This window comes from Canis lupus, chromosome 6 (genome assembly GCF_003254725.2).
Source record: "Canis lupus dingo isolate Sandy chromosome 6, ASM325472v2, whole genome shotgun sequence".
NCBI lineage: Eukaryota > Metazoa > Chordata > Mammalia > Carnivora > Canidae > Canis > Canis lupus.
Window position 1 is genome coordinate 12,391,741 of NC_064248.1, and position 21,824 is coordinate 12,413,564.

The 21,824-nt window shown below is 59.3% G+C and overlaps 1 protein-coding gene across 1 annotated transcript in view; it reads left to right on the plus strand.

Moving 5' to 3' along the window:
* The window catches only part of TNRC18 (trinucleotide repeat containing 18), an 85,166-nt gene that overhangs the window by 17,472 nt on the left and 45,870 nt on the right, over positions 1-21,824 (plus strand). Inside the window, 9 exon segments of the mRNA XM_025426295.3 lie at positions 2,136-2,291; positions 4,464-4,589; positions 5,188-6,927; positions 13,579-13,681; positions 13,954-14,159; positions 14,596-14,742; positions 15,207-15,397; positions 16,621-17,050; positions 18,449-19,447. Coding sequence (XP_025282080.1) covers positions 2,136-2,291; positions 4,464-4,589; positions 5,188-6,927; positions 13,579-13,681; positions 13,954-14,159; positions 14,596-14,742; positions 15,207-15,397; positions 16,621-17,050; positions 18,449-19,447 — 4,098 coding nt within the window.

Below are 21,824 nucleotides of genomic sequence, written 5' to 3' on the forward strand. Positions count from 1 at the left end.
CCTAAGGTGGAAATGGGCCGGGAGGGGGTCTTCAGGGAGATCCCCGGCGCTGGTCTGAGGTGGGGATGGCAGTGCCCGGTTTATAGAGTTGCGAACCTGCGGTCTAGGAGGGGCAACGGCACCGGCCAGACCCGGGGCAGGGAGTTGGGGCACCGTTGAGCCCGCGGCAGGCGGGAGCCGTTGGTGGCATCCGGGTACCGGCGCCCCCCCACCAGGCCTCGGGTGCTGCTGGGCGGGTTTCACAAGCCTGGGCCGGGGCAGGCCTGGGCCACCCGGCTTCCGTGCAGCCCGAGGCAGGAAGAGCTGGTGGCTGATGTAAGCCGTTGCGCAAACCTCGGGCTGCCGGCTTCCGGAGCCGTCTACCCGCCCGCCTGCCAAGGAGGAAGCCTTGGGCCTAGCGGGGCCCAGAGGCCCTGCCGCCCGGGCTTGGGCCACATGGGTGTACTGACCGGCCACCATGGCCCTGGGTCCCGAAGGCTTGGCACTGGAGTCTGGTGAGAGGGCTGGGTGAGGCCGGGCCGGAGCGTGGGGGGCTCCCTGGACGCGGGGTGCTGGCGATGGCACGTGTGGCCAGAAGGTGTCCTTCTGTCTGCTGCTGTCTCCACTCCGGAGGACCAAGGCGGAGGCACTGCCCCTTGCAGTCTGGGTTTCCCTTCGTGTACCCCAAAGGGACTAGGTGGACATTCTGGCATCCTGTGCCCCCCAGTGAGTGAACACCTGTCATACACAGACCCTGCATACAGGGCTGCTGGGGACCGAGAGGTTAGACGGGGCTCTGTGAGCTCCCTGTGGGCTGGGGCCCCCCGGAGTCTCTTCTTTGGGTCATTGCAGATGGTACCTGCTTCACAGGGCTGTGGAGATGTTAACCTGAGGGGGTACACGGAGATGCCCTGAGCTCGGCTGGCCAGAGCTGGCTCCTGCTGGGTGCTGCCCCCCCGCCCCCCCCCCCCCTGCCATGCTCAGCTCTGGGTGCGGGCCTCTGCCCCTCCTCCTGGGGGTGTCAGGGGAGGATTCGGAATCCCCACAGACTGCCTGGTGCTCGGTAGCTGCGACTGGACCCTGCCGCACGCTGTCTTGTTATTCTTGTTAAATACATGGTTCTTAAGGGAGGCATTAGAATTCCCATTTTGTGGATGGGCAAACTGAGGCCAGGGAGAAGCAGTCTCTTGCCCAAGTCTCACAGGCCTCCGTCTGGCCTGTGACCTGGCAGCCTGCTGGGATCTTCCCCTGAGGGTGGGGTGCATGGATCTTGAGGGCCAGTGCGCAGGGTGGTGGCAGGGAGGGGGCGTCCCTCCTGGCGTGGGCCTGGCCGAATGGGGCGTGGCAGGGGTAGGTGCTTTCCACCTAGGGCCCCGGCACATTGTTTTTCCAAGCAGCAGCTCCACACCACACCCCCCTACCTGAGGGACCTTGGGTGGGAGGCCCATGGGTCTCATTCATCTCTTCGCTGTTTCTCTCTCGCCTATTCGCTGTGTAGTCCTTGGATGTTTGCTGGGTGTGTATTTCGGGTTGTGGATTGTTGGCTGGGGGCAGGCATTTCCCACCCCCGCAGGCACTCCTCCCCCAGCATCCGGGGGAATCCTTACGCATTAAATGGGTGCATGGTTCCCCCCGCTGGCTGGGGACTCCTCGGAGCTCACCAGGGCTGCTGTGGGGTGCTCAGGGAGATCATTCTCTGACTTGAGGGATCCTTTCTGATCCAGGAGCTCAGAGGATGAGCAGGGGGTTAAGCCCTGAGCCCCTTACCCCCCACCTCCTTGCTCTGTGGCCCCAGGAGGTCCCTGGGTGTGCCTCAGCCTTCATCAGCAGGTTGGGGAACTGTCCCCACTGGGTCTGGGGATGGTAATGCCCTCCTGTAGAGTGCTGGGGGCCCTGGAGGTGAGGGTCTTTAATGGTGGTGGGCTTCCTTCTGGCTGCTCCTCTGGGGCTGTGCTTGCAAGATTTTCAAGCATTGGATGTGGTTGAGGTGACCAGGCTTGTCCTGAGCCCCAGGGTCTGAGGTGGGGTGGAAAGGTTTCTTTGCTGTTCCTGCAAGTGTCAGTTCCGAGAAGTGGGGGAGACATGGGGGTCTTGGGGCATTGGGCCGGGCATTGGGGGCCTGCTGGGTGCCTGACAGCCCCCCCTTCTCTCTGCAGGCGAGGCCTTCTTGGGCAGCTTTGTGGCCAGCGGGATGGGGCCCTCAGCCTCGTCCCATGGGAGCCCCGTGCCCCTACCCTCTGACCTCTCCTTCCGCTCCCCTACCCCCAGCAACCTGCCTATGGTGCAGCTGTGGGCTGCTCATGCCCATGAAGGTAAGGAGTGTGCCAGGTGGGTGGGGCTGAGGGCTGTGGGCCACTGTCCTGGCACCTCTCCATCCTGCCCACTCCCTTTCACCTCTAGTCATCTCTCCTGCGGTGGCTGGGGGTGGGTGGCAAGCCCTGATCATCCAGCTTCCCTGCTGTTTTTCAAACACTCAGTACTTCCTCTGGTCACTGCCACAGGGCCTTTGCACAAGTGTTCCTCTGTTACAGCCCCTCACCCACTGTTCATCCTTTAGGGCTCAGCTGACCACCCCCACCCCCACCCCCCGCGGGCTCCCTGTTACTTGTGAGGACAGATATTTTCTTACCAGAGTGAGCTCTGGGGGCAGGGCCTTGGTTCTGCTCACTGTTGTCTCCCTGGAGGCACTCGATAATCACTGTTGGAGCAATGGGGCCAGGGCCATTGGGCTCTCCTGCTGCAATTCTTCAGTGGTGCTTCTAAATGTGGGCTTCTGGGAGCCTGGCTTCCTGCTGGCCCTGAGCAAATGCTGGACCTCCTGAGCCTCACTCTGTCAGTAAAGGGATGGGCCTGGGGGACCCTGAGCTCCTTCCCTGCCTCTGGCGGATTTTGGATGCTGGGTCCTGGGAGCACCCACTGCAGGCTAAGGGCTTTCTTGGGCTTTTCACAGTGCATGGTCTCCCCACTTCCTCCTCTGTGCCAGTGTCATCAAGCACCTGCTATCCTGTGTACCCTCCCCATAGTGGGGGTGGTCCTGCCTCTCTAGGCCTGGGATGGTGGGCAGTCCTTTGGAGTTGGGGTCCCATTTGAGCCTTCTACTTTAGCCAGCTGGGGGGGGGGGTATGGAGAAGCCCGAAGAGCAGAAGCTGCCTGGTGTCTGTGTGCCACCGGCTTGTTCCTCTACCCTTTCCTACTCCTTTTTCTCTCGCGTTACAAATGCTAGTAACATGGTAAGGGTTACACACACGGAGGGTGCTGACTTGTGTACCACGCGCTGCACAGTTGAACTCATTTTATCCGCATGACCAGCTGTGAGATAGGACGGCTAGGTCTCTTTTACGGACGGGAAAGCACAGGGATCCCAATCCCATACGATGCTTCAAGGGCTGAAAGAGATCATGTGCTTCAGGTGGTCTTGATTTTTCTGTGATTGTCGTTAATGCCATTATCAGGCAGCGCTGTGGGGGAAGCACGGGTCCAGTGTGTCTAGGAATAGGTCCTGGACCTCTGGCCTCAGAGGGAGCGACTAGGGGCACGTGGGACCTGAGTCTCAGGGATTTCCCATGGGCCTGCGGTCCTGTAGGATCTCCAACCCAGGTCGAGCATCAGGACCTTCCCCCAGTGCCCAGCACCTGCTTGCCAGTCTGCCTGGCTTTCTGGGCCTTGCTGAGCAGCTCTTGGGGCTCCATCCCCTGTGTATCCTCTTAGGAGTCTCACTTTTTCTCTGTGGCTACCCTTTCTTGTCTTCTCTGTCCCTCAAAGCCCTGATTTGGGGCAGTACTGGTGGGGAGAGACTGGGAGGATCCTCACCAGGAGGAAGTCTTTCCTGGCCTGGGAGCCCTGACAGCTGGAGATGCTGGGTGGGCTGATATTCAGAGCAGGTGAGTGACCTGCTCAGGGTCACACAGCAGAGAGGGGACATAAGTCAGTAAACCACTCAACTGTGTTGGGCTGAGGTTAGCAGTCCCAGTGACCTCCATTCAAAGTCAGGCTCTGGTGCTGTGTGACTTTGGGCCAGTAGTCTGCCTGAGTCTCTGTTTCCTCATAAAGTATGGATGTTAAAAGCATCTGCCTTGCTGAGTTTTGTTTTGTTGAAGTTTAAATGAGAATAACAAAGGCAAAGCAGTTGGCAGTGTTTGGCCTGCGGTTAGAGCTATCATCATTGTCATCATCACTGTCCCCTGCCTAGCTGGATCCATTCTGATCCTCTTCCTGGGGGATTTGAGCGCCTTGAACCCCTGGGGGCTTCCTGGGCTGGCCTGGAGGGAGACGGGAGGGACAGGAGGGGGGTCAAGCCTGCCCTGGGGAGTTGGCCCTGAATCTCAGGGCTCCCAGGCGGGGGGTGGGGGGGGTGGGGGGGGGTGGGGGGGGTGGGGGCTGACAGCTAAAATATTTTATTTTCAAAAAATAGAGAGGGATTGGAGGAAGTTCCTCCTGGGAGTCCATGCAGTGGGACAGTCCGGTTTTTCTCTTCTCTTTTACAGGCTTCTCCCATCTGCCCAGCGGGCTGTACCCATCCTACCTCCACCTGAACCACCTGGAGCCCCCCAGCAGCGGGAGCCCCCTCCTCAGCCAGCTGGGCCAGCCCAGCATTTTCGATGCCCAGAAAGGTATTATGAGGGGGCAGGAGCCCCGAGACTAGGCTTGGGGGGGGTGCTTCGGAGAGACTTCTCTGGGGCCCTCACTGCTACCTAGTATTTCAGGCAGCACCTAGCTGTTTTCCATGCCCCACACCCCCTCCACCCTTCTGTGCCTTCTAGTTGTACTGTGGTCGCCTGACCTTCTTAGGCCCTTAAAACAACCCTGGACTCCACCCCCTTCACAGATGAGGAAACTTAGACCGCCAAGGCGAGAGTGTGAACTCCTTACCCTCCGTTTGCAGAGCTTGCCCTCCTTTTTTTTTTTTCCCCCAAGATTTTATTTATTCATGAGAGACACACAGAGAGAGAGAGAGAGAGGCAGAGGAGACACAGGCAGAGGGAGAAGCAGGCTCTATGCAGGGAGCCTGTCGTGGGACTCCATCCTGGGTCTGCAGGATCAGGCCTTGGGCCGAAGACGGCCCTAAACCGCTGAGCCACCCGGGCTGCCCCTGCTCTCCTCCTTAATCCCGGTGTTGGGCGGGGCAGGGGCGCCTCAGGGACCCCGCCTCTGGGTGGCCGGGTGGAGGGGCACTCGCTCAGCCCCGCGCTCTCGCTCTCTCCTCCGCAGATGGCTTCTACCTGCCCGCCCCGGGGGCCCCGGGCTCCCTGCACTCTCACGCGCCCTCCTCCAGGACCCCGGGCGGCCACTCGTCCAGCGCCCCGGCCAAAGGCTCTTCGCGGGAAGGTCCAGCCAAGGAGCGGGCGGGCCGCGGCGGGGAGCCGCCCCCGCTGTTCGGCAAGAAGGACCCGAGGGCCCGGGAGGAGGCTGCGGGGCCGCGCGGCGTGGTGGACCTGACCCAGGAGGCGCGCGCCGAGGGCCGCCAGGACCGCGGGCCGCCGCGCCTCGCCGAGCGCCTGTCCCCCTTCCTGGCCGAGCTGGGGCCGCCGCGCGCGCCGGGCCCCGCAGCCGCCGAGTGCAAGGGCAAGAACCCGCCGCCGCCGCCGCCGCCGCCGCCCCCGCCCCCGGCGCTGAGCCTCTGCAACGGCGCGGGCGACGCGGGGCTCCCCGCGCTGGTGGCCAAGGAGGCGGCGCGCCAGGACGAGAGCGCGCGGCTGCGGCGCGCGGAGGCCCTGCTGCCCGGGCCGTGCCCCTGCCCCTCGCCGCTGCCGCCGCCGCCCAAGGGCCCGCCCGCGCCCCCCGCCGCCCCGGCCGGGGCCTTCGCCGCGCCACAGCCCGCGCCCGCCGGCGTCTACACCATCTTCCCCGCCGCGGCGGCAGCGGCGGCGGCGGCGGCGGCGGCGCGCGAGCCCGGCCGCGAGCACCGCGTGGTGGCGCCCACCTTCGTGCCTTCCGTGGAGGCCTTCGACGAGCGCCCGGGGCCCATCCAGATCGCGTCGCAGGCGCGCGACGCCCGGGCCCGGGAGCGCGAGGTGGGCAGGCCCGGCGTCCTGCAGGCCCCGCCCGGGTCCCCGCGGCCGCCGCCCGACCGGCCCGAGGCGCTGCGCGAGAAGAACTCGGTCATCCGCTCGCTCAAGCGGCCGCCGCCCGCCGAGGCCCCGCCGGCGCGGGCCGCGCGCGCCTCCCCGGACGCCCGGGCCTACCTCCCGCCCAAGGAGCTGCTCAAGCCCGAGGCCGAGCCGCGGGCCTGCGAGCGAGCGCCCCGCGGGCCCGCCGCCGCCGCCCCCCAGCAGGCCGCCAAGCTCTTCGGCCTGGAGCCCGCGCGGCCGCCCCCGCCCGCCGGCCCTGAGCCCAAGTGGAAGCCTTTCGAGCTGGGCAACTTCGCCACCACGCAGATGGCCGTGCTGGCCGCGCAGCACCACCACGCCAGCCGCGCCGAGGAGGAGGCGGCCGCCTCCAAGAAGGCCTACCTGGACCCCGGGGGCGCGCTGCCCCGCGCCACGGCCGCCTGTGCCCGGCCCGGCTCCGACGTGCACGCCCCGGCGCACGGGCCCGGGGAGGCCTCGGCCATGCAGAGCCTCATCAAGTACAGCGGCAGTTTCGCCCGCGAGGCCGTGGCTGTGCGCCCCGGTGGCTGCGGCAAGAAGAGCCCTTTCGGAGGCCTGGGCACCATGAAACCCGAGCCGGCCCCCACGGCGGCGGGCGCCCCGCGCGCCCAGGCCCGCCTGCCGCACCCCGGGGGCCCCGCGGCGGGCGGAGGCCGGCAGCTGAAGCGGGACCCCGAGAGGCCCGAGAGTGCCAAGGCGTTCGGGCGCGAGAGCTCGGGTGCCCAGGGAGAGGCAGAGGTGCGACACCCGCCCGTGGGCATTGCGGTGGCCGTGGCCCGGCAGAAGGACAGTGGTGGCAGCGGACGGCTGGGGCCTGGACTGGCTGACCAGGAGCGTTCCCTGTCCCTGAGCAATGTCAAAGGTGGGTCTTGGGTCCCAGCTCTGGCCTTCCCCACTCTCCGCCCTCGGCCCCCTAAATCCTGTCCACCTTTGCTTTCCATTTCCACCCGCCTCAGCCTCTCTGCACCCCCTTCTCCCTGCCTTCCTGCTACCACTGGTCCTTTATCCACTTGGGGGGAGGGTGCTTTTTCCATTATGCACAGAGAAAAACATGTAAAATGCAGAGAAGGAGTAAGAAGGAAAGGGATCATTCTATTTTCTCAACTCTCTGACCGCTCCCAGATCTTTCCCTGGATTCTTTTTCCTCTTCAGTGTGCTTGTACCTGCAGGGCTCCTAGAGCACACCTGATGCTGGTGCCTGTGTTCTTCCCCATTACGGTGTGGGTTTTCTCTTCTCTTGTCGTGAAATCTTCGTATAATTTTTTTAACGGCCTCTACTATTCTGTCTAGAGCACACACCGTAGTAAAGCTAACTATTCCTCTCATGGGCATTTTTGTTTTCCCTTCTCTGGTGTTTTTGTGTTTAGGAAGTTGCATTGAATATTTTTGTGCATCGCACCTTCCTGATATTTTGAGTCATTTTCTAAGAATAGGTTCTTAGGAACAGGCTAGCTGTACCGTTTCAGTTCCAAGTCTTTGAGGGAGTAACAGCCGTACGTAGTTCATTGTCCCCTATACCTAGTGTGGGATCTGGCGTGTAGTAGGTGTTTGATAAATGAGGGAGTGAGTGATGGAGTGTGATGGATGGAAACTGGGTCCCAGTGTTCTCATGGATCTTGATGTTGTACTTTGGGGCCTAAAAAATACTGTTGATAATTTTGGTGGAGAAGAATAGTGTGTTTCTTTCAATTAGTGGTGAAGTTGAGTATTTTTCTAGAACTTAGCCGATTGTATGTCTTTTTGTCCCTTGCATTTTGTGCTGCTGGAGTGGTATTTTTGAGGGAGGATATTTGTGGCATTTTTGTTGGGACTGTGGACTTGGTCAGCCCATTGTCAAGCCAAGGACCCTTCTTACAGGTTGGACACTAGGCTGTTTAGTGTGTTGTGCTGTGGGGTTGGGAGATTGGGATAAGGGCCCAGGGAGGCTGTGTCCACTGGTCCTTGCTCTTGGGACTTTGCAACAGCCAGCCTGGGTTTCTTCCCTATGCCTCTGTCTCTAGTGTCTAGCCAGCATCCCATACTCAGCCTGTTGCAAGCTTAGGCTTCACCAACATCCTGGGCACCTGTCTGTAGCACCCAGATGGCCCCCTTCCCTGTACCTCCCAGACTTTACTCCTGTTGGCTGTGGAGGCATCTTGGGTGAATGTCATCCCTTTCTTGGTCTGGCCTCCCTGTGCCCACCTGCACTGACTTCTGTGCTTCATTATTGGTCCATGGTCAGTGGCCCCTGTCCTGTTCCAGGTGTCTCCTAGACCTGCTGTTTTAGCCCTGCTCTCCTGGATGAGCGCAGTAAGGCATAGGGCCGTGTTGCGGTTCCTAGTGGTCTTTGCCCCACCCATTTGCATGCACGTAGCTGCAAAGGATCTTCTTCTGGCCTAGAGTGAGTGACACCTCATGGATGTTTTTGAATGACTGAGCCCATGTTTCTGTGTGGAGCTTCTCCTTGTCCCCTCCTCCCTGAGCCAGGGAAGCCTGTCCTCTGACTCAGGGGGACTGGCCCAAGGCACTGTCTCATTCCGGAATTGAAGGAGGGGGGGTGGTGACAGCTCTTGGCTTAGAGGTGGGCTGGCTCTGTGGTAGACAAGCCTTCCTGCTAGGAGAGAGGTTTGTATTCAGGGTCCCCTCTGGGAGGCCAGAGATCTCTTTGGGTCCTTTCCCTGGAGGAATGCTTTGGTGACATGGTGTTTCACCACTGTTAGGGGCTCACAGTTCCCTGAGTACCTGCCTATGTCTGAGGGACATGTGTCTATGGGGTCCTGTGAGAGAGAGAGAGAACGTGTGCTTGAGTATGTGTGAGAGAAAAATGTATGTATGAGAGAAGACACATGAGAGAGTGCATGTGAACCCGTGTGAGAGATGATGTGACTGTGTGATTGTAAGACTGAGAGCACGTGTGTGACAGGATGTGTGACACCGATAGAGTGTGTGACTGTGAGTGTGTAAATATCTGAGAGTGTGTGACTTTGTGACTGCATGAGATGATGTATGAGATAAGGTGTGTGACTGTGAGAATGTGTGTGATGCTGTGCACGACAGGATGTGTGACTATGAGAGAATGTGTGTGACTGTCTGACAGTATGAGTGTGTGAGAGCATTGTGGGTGTGAGACAGAGGGTGTGTGTGAGAATGTGTGTGTGAGCATGACAACGTGTAACTGACAGTGTGTGACCGACAATGACAGCATGTGACTGTATGAATATGAAAATGTGTGTGACAGTGTATGTGACTGACAGTGTGTAAACGAGTGTGTGACTGTGTGTGTGAGAGAATGAATGTGACAGAGACAGTGACTGACAGTGTATGACATTATGAGTGTGAGTGACAATGTGTGTGACTGTCAGTGACAGTGTGTGAATGTGTGTGTGACTGTGAGAATGAGTGTGACACCGCGACAGTGACTGTGATGGTGTATGACACCGTGAGTGTGTGAATGACTGTGTGTGCGACTGTGTTAGAGTGTGTGAATGTGTGTGTGACTGTGAGAGAATGTGACACTGTGACAGTGACTGTGACAGTGTGTGACAGTACGAGTGCATGAAGTGTGTGTGACCATGTATGTGTGTGACAGAATGTGGGGATGGAGGGAGGAGCTGACAGGTGTGGGATGAGCCTGAAGCAGGCCTCCTCCTCCACTGCCAGCCGCTGAAAAGGAGGCAGCCGGCTTCTCCACACAGCTCCCGTAAGAAGTGGTGGGTTTTCCCCATGTCGGGCACCTGGGGGAGGGCAGGAGCTGGGGGCACCCCCGGCCGAGTGGGTCGTCAGCCTGGGTCTCCCAATCTCTTTACATCTCCCCTGTCTCCTTGAAGTTTTGGAGCCTTCTGCTCATCAGTGGGTTCAGATCCAGTCTCTTCCTCTTCAGCTACGTGACCTTGAACAGAAGGGCCGAGTCTCCTGGGGCCTGGTGTCCACATTGCCGATGTGGCCACCGGGCACAGAGTAGGTGCCTCAGAAACAGGTCTGCCTTTTCTTTTCTTTTTTTTTAAAGATTTTATTTATTTATTCATGAGAGGGGGCGGGGGCAGAGACACAGGCAGAGGGAGAAGCGGGCTCCATGCAGGGAGCCCGCCGTGGGATTCGATCCCGGGTCTCCAAGATCACGCCCTGGGCCAAAGGCAGGCGCCAAACCGCTGCGCCACCCAGGGATCCCCAGGCCTGCCTTTTCTTTGCTCGCATTCAGCCTGATGGGGTCTGAGAGCCTCCGGCCGTGCCCGCGAATCCTCCGTCTTTCTGGAGAAAGAAAGACCCCCGGGGGCCCATGCAAGGCCTGGAGATGGACTGCGAACAGGCATGACCTATGGCTGGGGGGTGTGCCTGTGTCACTCCGGGCACAGCTGGAGTCTCGGGGGTGTAAGCAGCGAGGATGCTTGTCAGTCAGTGGTGTGACCTGGGCAGGCTTCTTTGCCTTCCTGTGCCTCAGTTTCCTAGTCTTGAGTGGGAGAGGGCTGGGACCCACCTCCTGGGTTGATGACCCCTAAGTGAGTGAATGCATGGTGAAGATCTAGAGTCCTGCCGGGTACAGAAGGGCTGGGGTGAGGTCTTGTGTCACTGGGACCTGCCCCACATCCCTGCCTTGTGGATGATCCTGCACGTCAGCATGGGAAGGTGAAGGGCTTTCTGGTTTCCTTTTCTCCAGCTTCCCCTCCTACCTTGAACAAAATTTAAACCACATTCCTTTCCACAGCCTACAAGGCCCTATAGTCTGTACCCACCTATTTTGTGGTCTCCTCTCTTGTACATCTGTTCCTTATTTTTCTCTCTAGCCACCATGGTCTCCTTGATGTTCTTTGGCACATTTCTGCCCCAGGGCCTTTGCACTTGCTATTCCTACTGCATAGCTCATTCTTCCTGTAGATATCCACACAGCCCCTTCCTTCCTCTCTTCCTCCCTTCCTCCCTTCCTCCCTTCCTTCCTTCCTTCCTTCTTTCCTTCTTTCCTTCCGCCTTCACTCCCTCCCTCCCACCCATCCACCCATCCACCCATCCACCCATCCATCCATCCATCCATCCATCCATCCATCCATCCATGTTTATTGAGGAGCTTTTCCTATGTCAAGTGTTGTACAGGGAAGTCCCACAGCCAGGTGTGGGACTCCTTGAATCAGAGCAGTCCATATTCTCATGGAGGAGACAGATGGTGAACAACCAGCAAGCAGAATAGTAGCATGTTGTGGTCAGTGTGGTCAATGCTGGGAGGGAGATAAATAAGGGAGCTTGATGGAGGTCAGGGAGGGATTCCTGGAAGAGGTGGCGTTTAAGCTAAGCTCTGACAGGAGAGGCTGAGTAGTCTAGGGGAAGGGAACAACATGTGGGGAAGGCAGAGGGAACAACATGTGTGGCCCAGAGTGTGACTGGAGTGTGGAGAACCATGGTCACAGGGATGTGGTTCTGTGGGGCTAGTGTTCTGTGGGAGGGACAGGTGTGAACAGGGGTTAGAGGAGACAGGCTGCGCAGAAGGATGAGGGTAGGGCTGGAGTCCAGCCAAGCCTGGGGTGAGGTCATGGGGGGCATGTTGTATTTCTTCAGAGACCAATCAAATTTGGAGGGAGCCATCTGGGGCCCTGACTTGAGTGACCTTGGGGTTGGTGGGTGCTCCCAGATGGGTGGGACTGTGAACGAGTTTGTGGTGGGAGGTGGGACCTGGGATGGGAAGCCACTGACACTTCATGGTGTGATGGCCCCAGAGCCGTGGAGGGGCATCAGGCCAGAGGACAGGGGACTTGGAGCCAGGCTACTTTCTAGGCACTTGTCCCTTTTGGGGACTCCAGGAGTCGGTGCCAAAACTTGTCCCTGAATCCAGGGGGCCCTGGGGGGCAGGAGATGGCTTTGGGAGGCCATTTCCCGGGAGGAGGAAGCTGGGGCACACAGGCTCTGATTTCCCAGCCCAGTCGCAGGACTCTGGGTGGCCCTCCACACCTTGGCCCTGCCGGAAGCCCGGGCTGTCCTTCTGCACCTTGCTACCCTGGGGGATTCTAGGGCCCCTTCTGGTCCTTTCTGATTGGTCTCTGAAGGGGGCTCAGGGTCCCCTTGGGTACCGGAACCACATTGATACTGGCTGGTGTACTGGTCTTGTCCCAGGCTGGCTGTGGCCTTGCTCTCCCCCTGGGGGCCTCTCCCCTGCCCGCCATGGGCCGGGAGAGGTTGCAGCGACTTGGGCTGGCATTGGCATGCGTGAAGTGTGCTCGGTGCCTTTGCCGACCGCAGCCGGCATGAATGATTTAGCGGGCGGCCAGGGATGTACCCCGGCGTCCCACAGGGGCTGAGTTGTGAAGACATGTGCTCCCTTGCCTGCCTTTGCTGCTGCCTGGCTGCTGGATGCCCAGTTGTTGGTTCCCCTGTTGTCTGGGCCCACCTCTGGAACTCCCGGGCCATCCTTCCGGGTGGTCGCGCTGTCCCAGTCTGTCCAGCTGCCTCTAGGATGTGCCCTCTCCCCAGTGCTAGGCTGCTGACTGTCCTCCTCTGCACTTGGTCTCTGGGCATGTGGGCTTGTGTTGCCGCTGTGCTCTCTCTGGCTTCCTGCTCTTCGTCTTGGGGCCCGCAGGCTCCTGCCTCCCCGGGAGAAGCCCCCGCACCCCTGAGCCTCTCCTGAGAGCTCTATTCTTTGCTAAGTCCTGGTTTTGGGGATGCAGAGGGGAGAAATGAAGGGGAGATGGCCAGTGGCAGTATTCCAAGTGGAGTCCTTGCCCATGAGGGGTGTGAGTGTGGGGGCCACTGCCAGACCCCTTGTTTCCCCTCGGCTCCCTGAGCGTGTCTCCCAGTGTTGGTGGGTCCCTCAAGATGCAGGTGGATGGACACCAGTCCTGGTGGGTTCTCTCGAGAAAAGTCTCAGGTGCTTTCTGCATGCCAGTGCCTGTTGCCTCCTGTGCCCCAGCCTGCCTTGGGTCTGCCATGGGTGTACCAAGTTCCTGGCTCGTGTAGAACACACCAAGGAAGAGGGGCCAGGGCAGGAGCTGGAGGAAGGTGGCAGGGTGGGAAGGGACAGACCAGATGGCAGGTGCCCTCCATGGGCTCCGCCCCCCCCCCCCGCGAGTTAACTGGTTGTGTGCCAGGCTGGTCTTGGGGACCCACCTTCTCTGTTCTGAGGGACCCCTGGGGGCCGGGCAGCTCATGGGAGGTACATGGCTGGTGCTTTATGCTGGGTACTCGGGCAGGGACAGGCGAGCCCTGGGGGCTGCTCCCACATTTTCCACTCACCCCCATGTGGATCATGTTCTCTGGTTTTACTTTCCTGTCTTGGTTTTACAAAGATCAGCCGCATGTCTGCAGTAGCCACAACCATGATGGGACCTCCATGGGGCTCAAGTGTGGTGACTGACTCCTGGGACCTGGGTCTGGCTGTGCTGCTTTTTTGGGGTTGAGATTGGGATCTGTCTTACCTACCATGGCAGCTCCCCGTGTGAGCTACAGAGCAGCATCTGTGGAACATGGAGGGGCCTGGAGCCAAAGAGGCCTGGCTGGGAGGGAGGGCTCACCTGGGCCCTGGGCTGGGGACTCAAGGCCTGCCCGCCCCCCTCAGGGCATGGCCGGACGGATGGTGACTGTGGGGACGAAAGGACCAGGCATCGGGAGGAGCGGCTGCTGGGGGCACGGCTGGACCGAGACCAAGAGAAGCTGCTCAGGTGAGGGCTTGGGACCAGGGTGGATGACCCTCCATGGGTGTGGCCTCTTGTCCTGAGAGTGGGAGCTGTCTGGACCATGACCCTGATCCTAGGCCAGATGGCCCCACAGCCCCTCTCCAATGAGTGTTGGGGGAGGCCTTGGGGGCCCTTCTTGAACCAGAGCTGGTTACTCTTTATGCTGGGTGTCCACTGGGTGTTCAGGGTGATACCCCTTCTCTCCCACATCCCCTAAGCCAAACAGGCTGTTGGCAATGTCTCTGTTTCCCCTCCAGAGAAAGTAAGGAGTTGGCCGACCTGGCCCGCTTGCACCCCACCAGCTGTGCTGCTAATGGCCTAAACCCCAACCTCATGGTGACTGGTGGCCCATCGCTGGCAGGCTCGGGGCGTTGGTCTGCTGACCCCACAGCCCACCTGGCCACTCACCCCTGGCTGCCTCGGTCGGGTAGCACGTCCATGTGGCTCGCCGGACACCCCTATGGTAAGTGTGGGGTGGGTGATGTCCCCTTTCTCTGGTGGTTGAGGACAGAGTGGGCCCAATGCATTTCTTGCCTGGAGCATAGGACTGGTGGCTGGGCTGTGAGTGGAGGTGAGTTGCTTGCGGGACCCATGCCCAGATCTGGCTCCTGTCTTCCTTTGGCTAGGGCCCGGGCCTCACTTCCTCTCCCCACACTTCGGTCTCTTCATGTGTCTGAGGAGGGTAGTTACTATGACACAGGCCTTGTGGGGCTCCCTCTGCTGAGCCCATTTGGAAGTGGTGCCCAGGGGTGGGTGGCTGTGGACATGCTTTGTAGCCTGTCACACCTCAGCTTCCTGCACAGAGGCTCCAGGAGGGTGGGGATCTGGGGAGTGGGCAGAAAGGGGGTTGGCCTGGGTCCCTGGCCCCTGGCATTGACTCTGGCCTGGGTCTGTCCAAGGCTTGGGCCCACCACCTCTGCACCAAGGCATGGCACCTGCCTTCCCGCCTGGCCTGGGGGGCTCCCTGCCCTCGGCCTACCAGTTCGTCAGGGACCCCCAGTCGGGCCAGCTGGTGGTCATTCCCAGCGATCACCTTCCTCACTTTGGTAAGTGGCAGCCTTTTGGTGGGGGTCAGTGGCCGTGGTAGCTTCACCTGGAGAGACTGACCCAGATGCCAAGGGCCTTCTTGGGGAGGTGTCCGCCCAGAATAATGGGGTAGGAGGCAGAGCGGGGCTTCAAGGTTTCCCTGTGTCATAAAGCTATAGGGATTCTTGTTTTGATAAGCTTCTACCCAGAACCAAAGCAGGCTTTCCTTCCTGGGGCCTAGACTCCCCCACCCTTGCCGCCCTGGTGCCTCCCATCCCTCAGGAGTCCACTTGGCAGACCACTGGGTGTGGTGGGAGGAAGGGCTTGGTGTGAGGGCCTGGGACATCCCACCTGGAGTGTGGATGGGGCCCTGGTCCCCTGGGCTGGTGAGGTGGGTGCAGAGGGAGGCCCCGCCCTGCCCCGCAGGGGGGCCGATGGGGGCACTGGGCGGCGGGTGCAGCCTCACTGTGCATCCTGCCCCTAGCGGAGCTGATGGAGCGGGCCGCGGCACCCCCACTCTGGGCTGCCCTGTACCCGCCGGGCCGCGGCCCCCTGCACCACGCCCAGCAGCTGCAGCTCTTCTCCCAGCAGCGCTTTCTGCGGCAGCAGGAACTCCTGTACCTGCAGCAGCAGGCAGCCCAGGCCCTGGAGCTGCAGAGGAGCGCCCAGCTCGTGGTGAGTTGGGGAGGGGGCAGCCACAGGAGGACCTGCTGCAGCGCCATCTGTGGTGGAGAGGCAGGCAGGTCCACAGGCCGAAACTCAACAGTTAGGGACTGGGATGGAGAGAAGGTGGCAGGGGCTGGTGGTCAGGGAGGGCCACCCAGAGGAGAGAGTGTCTGTCCCATAAACCCGAAGGAGTTGACTTTGGACGAGCCCTCAGGCAGAGGGAACAACGTGAACAAGGCCCTGAGGTGGTCGGAAGCTGGCAGGGGCAGGGTGTGGGGAGCAATGGGGAAACCGAGGCAGGAGAGGCAGCTGGTTGGACTGGGAAGTTGCACTGGGCACTGAAGAGATGCCAGGGGCTGCTGCGGTTTCCTGAGCCCAGGCTGATCTCCCTGAGCAGCCCAGCTGGGCTGCCTGCTGTCCTTTGTGCAGTAGCCACTCCAGAGGAGGCCGCCGAGGTGGCACAGGCAGCAGACAGGGTAGTAGACGGCCCCGGGCTGGAACTTTAGCTCTGGCATATCTGGCTCTGTGCCCTTGGGCAAATGACTTCATGTCTCTGGGCTTCAGGTTTCCTCCTTTGGAAAGTGGAGATGCTGGTAATCCTGTGTCATCAGGATTGTTCAGTGAGATTTAATAATCAGGAGAGTGGCTGTTGCCCTGAGCATTCTTCCCAGTGTGTTTTATGTGCTGACTGCTTGGCCCTCTGCCCCCACCCCCACAAGCATTGGCTATCCTCAAGCAGCCCCTTCCATTTCCTCAAAAGATGTCAAATATAGGGAGAGACCCCCCCCCCCCCAACACAGGCATTTTGAGATCCAAAGGTGCTAAGGCAGGAGAGCACTCGGTAGTGAGTTCTCTGTGAAGGTAGCTATTTTAATGCCATAAAAGTGCAGGGAGAGGGGTGGCTCCTTCATCAGCAGGAATCTCATGTCTCTGCCCTGTCCCCCTTGTTCTTACTGTGAGGCTCCCAGCAGGGCCAGGATCTGGACTGGAGGCCCCCCCCACCCAAGCCCTGGAGGATGGAGCCTTTAGATCCACCAAGGCCCCTGGCCCCATCTGGGGTTCCACAAGGAACGCTGTGCTTGTTACACGCAAGCCATGACGGAATGTCTGTAGCCAACTGGGAGGGTGGGCAGCCTGCACCCCGGACCCTGCTCGAGGGGACCCCAGGGACAGAACAGGTGCTGGGTGATGGCTCCTGCTGTGCTGACCCTGCCTGCCGGGCCCCTCCCCAGCAGGAGCGGCTGAAGGCCCAGGAGCATCGGGTGGAGATGGAGGAGAAGGTGAGCAAGCGGAGCCTGCAGGCCGCAAGCAAGGCTGGCCTGGCTGCTGCGGGCCCTGGGCTGCTGCCTCGGAAGCCCCCTGGCCTGGCTGCTGGCCCCACGGGCACCTATGGCAAAGCCGTGAGCCCACCACCATCTCCCCGTGCTTCTCCTGTGGCTGCTCTGAAGGCCAAGGTCATCCAGAAGCTGGAGGATGTGTCCAAGGCGCCCACCTATGCCTACCCTGCCACGCCCAGCTCCCACCCCAGCAGCCCGCCACCTGCCTCCCCACCGCCCACTCCTGGCATCACCCGCAAGGAGGAGGCTCCTGAGAACGTCGTGGAGAAGAAGGACTTGGAGCTGGAGAAAGAAGCCCCCAGCCCCTTCCAGGCCTTGTTCTCGGGTAGGAGTGTGATTCAGACCCCTGCAGGCTGCATGCTCTGGCTCACTGACCAACCCCTGCTGGCTCATTTACCATCCATTTGTCCAGCTTTTTCCTCCTTCCCTCCTCTGTCTCTGCTGGGTACCTGCCCTGCACCTGCCCTGCATCAGGCCTGCCACTCAGCTCTGAAGTGAATGCATGGGTGTGTGGGTCAGAGATGTCTCTCCTCCCAGCCCCACCTCAGGAGCAAAGTCAAGGAAATGGGCATTCTATTGGAACTTCTGTAGGGGGCGCCTAGGTGGCTCAGTCCATTGAATGTCTGACTCCCGATCTCAGCTTGAGATCTCAGGGTCAGGAGTTCAAGCCCCACGTTGGGCTCCATGTTAGGCGTGGAAGCTACTTAAAGAAAAAAAACAAAACAAAACAAAACAACAAAAAAAACAAAACCTGTTGCAGAGGGACTCCACTCTGTGGGTTAAGGAAAGTAAAAACCATAAAGCACATTGTGCCTGAAACACGGGAGGTACTGAGTTGTCCCAACAAGAGTAGCATGGGGACTCCCGTTCTGGGTGCCCCTTGCCGTGTGCTGTGAGTTCAGGTGCTTTTCCCCTGGCCTGTGTCAGTGGGGACGGCCAGCCGGTGGCCTTAGTGGCATCCCTCCTCCCTGGTAGCTGTTAAGAGTGCGAGGGCAGGCTTGGGAGTATTTGAGTTCAGATTCGGATTCTGCCATCAGGATGCTGTGTGATCTTGGGGCAAGTGGTTGCCCCTCTCTGGGGAGATTGATGCCATGCTAATGTCTGGTACTGAGCACATGCCTGGCCCCGGGGCCTGCTCCCTGCACCCATCTCCCCCTGGTCGGGTTGCTGTGGAGCACCTGGAGCTTGCCTGGGAGCATTGTAGAGATTGGCCCACACACCGTCCTTCTCCTGAGTGGTTACACTCAAGGGTGGGGGTTTTAGAGTAGAAAGAAGGGGTGCAGCACTGCATTACTGTTACTTCTTGAACAACTTGGATGGCCCAACTCTGCATGAATGGGATGGGGTGGGATTGGAGAGCCAGAGATGCACTGGCTGGGTGAAAACCGTTGGCAGATCTACTGAGCCTTTGCTTCTGGGCCAGCCTTGTGCTGGGTGCTAAGGGGTCGGGGGCTAGAGAAAGAAAGAGCCGATTATGGTTTCTGCCTTTGAGACCTGAAGCTCCTTGGGGACAGGGTGGTGGCTGACTTTTTCTCTCTGTGGTCCGGACATGGCAGAAAGGCCCCAGGGATCCTCAGATGCTGCCTGGAAGAGGTCCCAGCTCTGTAGGCCGGCCAGGATAAGAGGGTGGCTGTGGGTCTGCGTCTTGGCTGGTGGGTGGGCGTTAATGGGGACAGACATGACAGGTGAAGGGGCCCCTGCTGACTCTCAGTGTCCTTGGCAGATATCCCACCCAGGTACCCGTTTCAAGCGCTGCCACCGCACTATGGGAGGCCCTACCCGTTCCTGCTGCAGCCCACAGCGGCCTCCGACGCTGACGGCCTGGCTCCTGATGTGCCACTCCCAGCTGATGGGCCTGAGCGCTTGGCGCTCTCACCTGAAGACAAGCCCATCCGCTTGTCCCCCTCCAAGATCCCAGAGCCGCTTCGAGAGGGCCCAGACGAAGAGCCGCTGGCAGAACGGGAGGTGAAGGCGGAGGTGGAGGACATGGATGAAGGCCCTGCAGAGCTGCCATCCTTGGAGTCACCTCTGACTCTGCCCCCCGAGGAAGCCTTAGCAGTCCAAAGCCCCTCGGCTGGCTGTGGAGGTGGTCTGCTGGAGGCCCAGGCACTGAGCGCCAGCGGGCAGGGGGGCGTGGAGCCCCCCGGGTGCCCAGACTTCTCGGAGAGGGTCGAAGCGCGGGTCGATTCACCGGGCCGGACAGAATCATGCACAGCCGCCCCGGACCTGGGAGCGCGACTGACGCCGGAGACGCTGGTGGAGGCGAAGGAGGAGCCAGTGGAGGTGCCCGTCGACCTGCCCATGGCTGTGCCCGTGGCAGAGGCGGGGCCCGAGGAAGGCCTAGCCCAGGTGGCCCCGAGCGAGCCCCTGCCCAGCTTGGAATTGGCAGACTGTGACGTGCCCGCCGGGGAGGGAGAGTGCCTGAGTCTGGAAGCCCGGGAGGCCGCGCCTGTGCCCGGCGGCCCCTGCTTCCTGGAGGAGGAAGGCTCTGACCAGTTTCTGCCTGGCCTGGAGGACCCGTTGGCTGGCATGAATGCCCTGGCGGCAGCTGCGGAACTGCCCCAGGCCAGGCCTCTGCCCTCCCCGGGCGCCGGAGCCCAGGCCCTGGAGAAGCTAGAGGCAGCGCAGAGCCTGGTCCTGGAGCAGAGCTTCTTGCATGGCATCACACTGCTGAGTGAGATCGCCGAGCTGGAGCTAGAGAAGAGGAGCCAGGAGGTGGGAGGTGAGCCACGATGGGTGGTTGGTTTCTGTGGCATTTTTTATGTTGCCTAATTCTCAGAATTTAAAAATCTTGAAAAATCCCCAGGATATGGTTTGTGTGCATTCTTTAAAAGTTGAGGCAAAACATACACAACAAAGATTACCATTTCGGTTGTTTACAGGTTGGTAGTGTTACGAGCACGCACATGTTGCCGTGCAGCTGGTCTGTGGGTTTCTTAGTGGTGACGTTTCTCCTCGTTCTGTCAGTGCTGTGTTTTGTTTTGGCACCATTGTTTGGGTTGCAGGGGACAGAAACGCTTGTTTGAACTGGCTTAGAAGAAGGTGGGGGAAATTGATTGGCTCTTGGAACCCAAGTATTATGGTGCTAATTAGGTAATAAGTTTCAGGTATGGCTGGATCTCAGCGTTTCAAGTCCTCAGGAGTTTCTTTCCATACTTACCCCTTCCCCATCTTTCTGTCCATCTGCTCCACTTTTCTCTCTGTTGGCCTCATTCACGGCAGGCCCACTGTCCTCATGGGGGTCACCAACACTTCCTCGCAGGCCCACAGGCCTGCCCAATTCAGCAGACTCTCAAAAGAGGCCACCTCTTTTCCTGGTAGTTATGGCAAACATACTTGATTCATTCTCCTGGCTCCCTGGGGTTCATGCTTTCTGCAGAGGCACTCTGTAGTCTGGGAGATGGGAAGGAATGGGCTGATCATGTACTGCCCCTGATGGGACTGTCCCCTCTGGGGTACAGGGAGGGGTAGCTCTTACAAGAAATGGGTGCTCTCAGCAGAAGGGCAGCAAATTTCGGGCTGTGCACAAACCCACTTGTGTTCAACACAGAAACTCAGGGCACTCCAAGAAATGTGTACAGAAGGGGCTGTGGGCCAGGCGGGCTTCACCACCCCACGCTAGGCCCAGAACCTGCGCGGAGGAGGGAGGGGCCTGGGTGACAGCTGTCAGGCGGTAATAATAGCATTGCCAGTGTTTTGGTGCATTTTTTCTAGAACTTTTTCTACACACATACAGCTCTAAAATTAAGATCATTTTGTAAACAACGTTCTGTGAACTGGTCTTTTCACTTAGCATATTCTTTATGAAATATTTTTCAAAACTATGTGTCTTTAAAACTTTTTTTAGGGGCAGCTTGGGTGGCTCAGCGGTTTGGTGCTGCCTTCAGCCCAGGGCATGATCCTGGAGACCCGGGGTCGAGTCCCACGTTGGGCTCCCTGCGTGGAGTTGTTTCTCCGTCTGCCTGCATCTCTGCCTCTCTCTCTGTGTCTCATGAATGGATAAATAAAATCTTAAAAAATAAATAAATAAAATAAAAATTTTTTTTAGGGACAGCTAGTGGAGGCCCCAGTCTTCAATGACCTCATCCTAGATTGTTAGGCATTACCTTTTGTTTTATTTTGCTGTGGTAAATAATGTGATGATTGTACCCGAAGAAAAATCCTTGCCACACCTCCGATTTTTCTGGGGGTATATCCAGGGTTGGAATTGCTAGGTCAGAACCGAGGTCACCTTTTCAGGGCTTGTTCATGGTCATGGTCCTCTGGTCCCCTGGAAGCTTGGCTACGTGCTGCCCACTCCCCCACAGTTTGGTTCTTGTTATTCTAAAGTTCATGACGACTTTTCCCTCATTTACGTATTTTCATACAAAAAAATCATTTTTCAGAAGAAGATGGAAACCCTCTTAAATCCTGCCAGTGGGTGGTGGGTTTTCAGTGGGGGCTGCAGAGGGCCAGCAGCATCTGGGAAGGAGGGCCTGAGGCTGGCTTGCCTGGTTTGGGGATTGCTGCCCACCCTTGCTTCATTTTCTGTTTTGGGGTCCTACCTGTTCTCAATTAGCTGTGTGCCCAGCACTGTTTTTGAACACAGTCGTCCACGTGTAGCCCTTGGCAACGTCAGGCAGTAACAGTAGTAGGTGGAAACAGTGGGAAGGGGGGACAAGGCAGAGCGAGAAGGCCAGGGAAGCCTTTCTTCATAAAGTGACCTGAGAAAGGCCAGGGAGGAACTCTTCTTGGGATGGCATTCCGACCTGATGGAATAGCAGGTGCAAAGGCCCTGAGGTGAATGGTGTATGTGGCACTGTGTGGTGTGTTGAATAAGAGCAAGGAGGCTGGGAGTGGAGTGGAAGGAGGAGAGTGGTGACCACAGGCAGGTTGTGGGATGGGGAGGGAGTAGGTCCCTGGATACTCCTGAAAGAGGGTTCAGAATTGCAGTGTTAGGATCAGACGTAAATAGAGTCATATTTGGGGGGTGGAGCTGTGTAGATAACTGATGCTGGGGCAAGGGTGGATGCAGGGAGACTCAGGAGGAGGCTCCAGGCCCTGGGGTAGCGGGTGGAGGTGAGGAACAAGAGGATTCTGAGTGGAGGTAAATTAAGGTG